The 5,739-nt window shown below is 51.6% G+C and overlaps 1 protein-coding gene across 2 annotated transcripts in view; it reads left to right on the forward strand.

Moving 5' to 3' along the window:
* The window catches only part of sertad4 (SERTA domain containing 4), a 16,794-nt gene extending 11,269 nt beyond the window's left edge, over window positions 1-5,525 (forward strand). Inside the window, exons 2-4 of one of the 2 annotated variants that reach the window (XM_031580742.2) lie at window positions 2,699-2,869; window positions 3,381-3,499; window positions 4,269-5,525. In XM_031580742.2, coding sequence (XP_031436602.1) covers window positions 2,716-2,869; window positions 3,381-3,499; window positions 4,269-5,108 — 1,113 coding nt within the window. In that variant the 5' untranslated portion in view covers window positions 2,699-2,715 and the 3' untranslated portion in view covers window positions 5,109-5,525. The remainder of the gene's footprint in view (window positions 1-2,698; window positions 2,870-3,380; window positions 3,500-4,268) is intronic. The other variant, XM_031580743.2, reaches the window with a different exon arrangement.
* Window positions 5,526-5,739: the final 214 nt, after the last annotated feature.

Genomic DNA, 5,739 nt, shown 5'->3' on the forward strand with positions numbered 1-5,739 from the left:
TTATTTATTTATTTATTTATTATTTCCCCTCTCAGTCTCTACATATGCACACAAAAGCATATTAAGTTTTGCTCTACATACTGGGAGCATCTCTTCAGTTTTTTTTGCCTCCTTCCTTCCAAACTTGGAGAGCTGTCTAATGTTGCTGTTGGTATGATGGTGTCAGGCGAAAGAGAAAGGAACGAGGAGGATGAAAGCCATGGAGAGGGAGGGAAGGCGAGAGGGAGAGATGGAGAGATGGGGAATGTCTGAAGAAGGGGTCCCCCGGGACTGGAAGGGAGCAATGGCATGCTTGTTCTTGGAGCGAGGGAGTGTGTGTGTGTGGGGCGCGGGGGGTGGGGGAGAGGGGGGTGCGTCGGAAGCGGAGCGAAAGTAGCTGGAGGTAAAAGACAGCTCCGGGAGGAAGTGGGCGAGTTGGCTAATTATCCGTGATGCTCCTGCAGGTTCAGTAACGAGCGACTTAATTAGGCCAAGGTCCTCGGAGCGGCTGGGTGGGCGGGGGGGTTTCATGTGTATGTGTGTGTGTATGTGTGTGTGTGTGTGATGTAGGGGATGACACCTCCTGCTCCCCGACTCTCTACCAGCCAATCATGTCACCTCGCCTTTGCAGGAGTTTGAAGCTAGAACTGACAGCCCCCCCCTCTCCCGTCCCCCACACTCCCCATCTCCCCCTCCTCTTCCGCCAACTCTTTCTCTACGTCTCGCTCACTTTCTTCCTTTTACTCGTAGCACTCCCACCTCTCCCTTTTCTATTACCAATAATACAGAGGCACTTGTCCTGCTGTTGTCCCTTGAGAACATCCTCTAAAGGGCACCCAGTGTCTGGCCCCTTCCTATTTCTCTCTCTCTCTTTCTCTCTTGCTCTCTCTCTTTCCCTCTCTTTTTTTCCTTTTCTCTGTCCTTATCTGATTGATGGCGGAGCGTGTCACGTTTGCTGCCGACTCTCGAGCCTGCACTCTGTTAAGAGATGGAAATTTAACCGTGACCGTAAAACAAACCGACCTGCGAGAGCTGGAACGCCGCCCAAAACCAGGTTGATTTATTTGCATGCACCCGGGGGCCAAGGTGTTTCCGAAACGCGTGTCGACACGGCTCCGCTCGGGTTCGACATGCTCATGCGTGGCTGAGGCCTGCTGCTACAGGCTGTCCGTTTTACATGCGCGTTGACTAGAGACGCTGAGCTGTCTCAGCTGTCAATCAGGGCCTCTCCAAGCTGGCATCATAATGACGGTAAACAGAGGAAGCCCTTGAGAGAGGTGGAAGTGAAAGCAGAGATGGTGGGAGAGGAGAGGAGAGGAGAGGAGAGAAGAGGAGGAGGGGAGCAGAGGAAGAGAGGAGGAAAGAAGAGTCGTTTAACAGCTGGAGATCCATTTTGCACCAAGGGGAGGTGCTGATGGCAGGCTTGATGACAGCGATTCACCCAGATCAAAAGGCAGATTGAGTTTCGTGCTGATTCAATAAGCTCTCTCTTTCACACACACACACACACACACACACACACACACACACACACACACACACACACACACATGCACACCCACACACACACACACAGAAGCACACACACTCTTGTTCTAGCTCTCCTTGTTCTCCCCCCACACACTCTCACACACAGACACACACACACATACACACACACATACACTCCCACACAAACACACTCACAGAGACAAACAGTTCAGTGTTTGCTCCTTCTCAGGGCCGCTCGCCGGTCTCAAATGTCTGAAATGTAGGTCAGCCCATAGTCCGACAGAGCATCTTTTGATCAGACGCACTCAATGGAAGTACATCCCAGTCACTCCACCAGGCTGATGAGACAGATACTACATCTCCTGTGGCCCAAAGCCTCCATGCAGTCAGACCCCCACCCCTCCATTCATGTGAAAACCCAGAGCTTTCCTAGCGAGACGCTTTCAAACATTAGTAATGCTGAAAATGCAGGCTCAGGCAAACTCTCAACCAACATTCCATGTGCCAAATCTAATTATACCACATCACTTAAGTTTGCTCAGGAGTCAGTGTGGGCCTTGGATGCTTGGATGCACAGGGTATTGATCAAACCAGCACATACGTCGTAGACATTAGACAGCAGGTCAAATAAGATATTGATATTCTGGGTCTGCTGTGGTATTTGTATTTGAATGTGTAGCACCTGTCATCTATGGGGCTGTTGACCTCATCTGGTTATTAAATGCTCTCATGAGAGGTTATATGCCGTGTGCTTTCATAGCACTGTCTGAGAGGTCGATAATGTTTATTCAAATGCTTTGTTAGTGTAACCTTTAAGTGCATGAGGAAGAGGAAGGCTCCTGACCCGCTGCCCTGGGTATGATATCAGCCTCTATGTGGTCTCACAGTAAAACAGATCACGAGAGCCCATTGCCCAAGTTTACATTATCATTTGGGTTTCCTGTTTTAAACCTTAAAACCTTAAAGTGATATTAAACAAAATGCATTGTGTCTGTTCAAATACAGTGAATCAATTACAATGTGTTTATTTGTGAGTGTGTGTATGTGTCAGTATCGTACTGTGTTTGGCTCATTTTCTACTTTTGCATACTGGTACTCAACTTGTAGCCTAATTAGTTTGTGGCCATGTGATAGGTGTGCAGGCCTTCTGTGGGTTACTCCAGACAGCTGTTTCCTGGTTACTAGGACACGTGTCTCTGACCTCCCGTAACCTTTCTGTACCTGGCAGGCCGCAGGAGGGGAGAGATGACCCTGGTCCTGTCCATGAATCCCTTCTGCGAGCACGAGGGGGACGCCCCGCTCCCACAGTACCAGCCCATCTGGGAGTCGGAGCGCTGCAGCAAGAGCTGCGTGTCCAGCCCGTCACCTCCGGAGGGCGCCACCGAGGAGCTGGCTGAGGGTAAGCCCCAGACCACACCCCCCCCCCCCCCCCCACCAAACACCCCATGACCGCGCTGACCTTAAACCGAGGCGACTGAGCCTCAAAATACCATCCCTGAACAACACTCCCAAAATCCCTTGTCCCAGGCTAGGCCAAGTTCTGCCCACACACACACCACTCTCTCTCATACACACACTTAGAGGCACACACACACACACACACACACACACACACACACACACACACACACACACACACATGTTCTCCCCTTGCACTAGACTGGCTGATCACCACAGCTGTATACACTGTATACTGGGATGCTGGTCAAGTCACAATGGGCTTGTTTAAGGAAGGGAAATCTGGGGTGAACTCCAGCAGGCACTCAGCCCAACCCCATTTTTCTCCTTGCCGCCAAAATGTTTCCTCCTCTCATGCAAATGGCGGAGAATGCTTTGTTTGCATGTTTGATGAAGATAGAGGTTAGCAAATGCCGAGGTGCTTCATGATAACTTTTGCTTCATGCCATCAGCAGAGCCCCACTGCAGGAGAGCCCCTGATCATGTGACCATGTCAAGGATTGCCTACTTTAAACGAAAGTTCGTGGAGGACGAGGAGCCACATTTAAGCTTCAGGAGCTACTGCCAGAGTGTAAGTGCCTTTGATATGGGTGGTGTCTCTGTAACTGAGGAATTGTGGGTATAATATCATGGCCTTGAATCACAGTTAACTGCATGTGTGTATAAAACGGGAAGGTGTGGTGTAGATGGTCTGTCTAAGAAAAAACTTTTCCCAAAAAAGGTCCTACTTGTTAGAAACCCATAAATCTATAAAGAAACTTGGTGCAATGACACCGAAAATATAGTGAAGAGACTCTCATTTAGAAATCCCATAGGGACAGCAGACAGCATTCAAAGAACTGAATTATGTGTTGGAAAATGTTTACTGCTAGTTATGGTAGCATCTTGTAATTAGGATTTATTTTCAACTGCTGTGAACTTTTGACTCCCCTCATGCTGAAAGCACATACTGTAGACATCCCTCTGGAAATAGATTTGTTTACCCAGTGAAATCATTCAACCATTATCTGTTCATGTTTATTTTTTTCCCCCTCTTGAACCATTTTGCAAAGAATGAACCAAAAATATGGTCTGGTGTATCAGCTAAAGCCCTGAAGATGATGAACCCTCTCACCCCCTCAGGAATATTGTTCATGCCCACAGTCAGCTGCGCTCACACAAGTGTGACGCATTCGCACCGTGCTGCACAGACAGGCAATACTGTAGGCCGCCTATGAAGCGGGGAGAAAAGTGGGTCAGGGTACGCTCCCAGTCAAAAAGAGTATGCAGCACCGTGCAGGGTGATGTCGCTGATGGTGAAGGCTCACGATGGGTGTGTGTGTGCGTGTGTGTGTCCTCAGGTCGCTCCGGCTCTGGAGGAGCGTGCCCACGTTCTGCGCCTGTCCCTGGAGAAGATGCGCTTCATCGACGACCCAGAGGCCTTCCTGCGCCGCTCCGTGCTCATCAACAACCTCCTGCGCCGCATCCGCACTGAGATCCTGCTGCAGAGCGAGTGGTGCCTGCCTCCGGGGCCCGCCCCAGCCGCAGCCGCAGCCGCTGCCTGCATCCCCCCGCCGACCCCGGCCCAGGTGGGGCCCAACCACCCGAGCCCCCAGTCCTTGCGACCCTGCTTCGCCGCCCCGGGGCCCTACCGCAAGCGCTTTCGGCTGGTGCGGGGCGAGGCGCCCGAGTGCATCCCGGCCTGCTGCTGCTTCTACGCGGCCGGACGCTACCTCCACTTCCCCTTCTCTGTTTACGAGGGCACCGCCCCTCACCCATCCTCATCATCATCTTCTTCGTCCTCTTCGTCATCATCCTCGTCCTCTCCCACAGCTTTCCCTCAGCTGCTTCAAGCGGACGACGGCGAGGGGGACGCGGAGCCCGACTCTCTCTGCCCAGGGCTGGACCTCACGGAGGCGACCGCTGCCGCCCGGGCGCTGGACTCCAAAGAGCCGCGGGGCAGACTGAGGGAGCGGACGGGAGCCTGGGAAGGCGAACGGGGACACGGCAGAGCGAGCGAGGACAGGCCGCGAGAGAGGGAGAGAGGGAGGGAGCGCGACAGAGAGAGGGAGAGAGAAAGAGAGAGGGGAGGAGCGGAGGTGTCGTCAGGTGTAGCAGGGGGCCACTCTCGCTGGAGCGCGGATGCCATGGAGACGGGGTTGCACGGGGCGTTGGCATGGAGCCAGGCAACACGGAAATAGCGGTGGAGCCATCGCCGGGGGAAACAGAGCGGAAAAGGCGAGGCTGCAGCAGCAGGTGTTGGGCAGAGGCTGAATGTTGTCGCAGAGATTTGCACCAAGCATCAGGGGACACGTTTGGACGGGGCCCGTTCTGCTCATCTGATGAGCAGGGCGACTGACCATTAAATTCACTCAGAGCACTCAGTGCCCACTGGTCTAGCCTGAGTAGCATTGCAGGGGTCCAAACTACAGCTCTGCAGGGCTTGATCAGGTCTTCTCTGTTTAAAATACAGTTGCCATAGTTTATCTTTTCACAGTTCATCTGATTGCAACCCTGGCTTAAAAGTGAGGGACAGAAGAGTTTTATGTGAGCACAAGGTGCAGTTTTTTTTGGCAGAGTTAAAAAAAAAAAAAGAGTGCAACAGAGAACAAGAGAAGCATGAAGACCCCGTTTCTGTTCAGAAACTACCGTAAGGTGCCTTATTTTTTTTTTATTTGGAGATGTTAATAGAGTTTGTGCTTGTATTTGTGACTAAGTATCTTGACTTTCAAGAAACTACATCATGATCACCTCTGGGGACAATGACAAAGTTTTAGTTGAGGTCTGCTAACACAAAAGAAATATGGAACACAACAATAAACCACCAGGAAA

Source organism: Clupea harengus, chromosome 14 (genome assembly GCF_900700415.2).
Source record: "Clupea harengus chromosome 14, Ch_v2.0.2, whole genome shotgun sequence".
Taxonomy (NCBI): Eukaryota; Metazoa; Chordata; class Actinopteri; order Clupeiformes; family Clupeidae; genus Clupea; species Clupea harengus.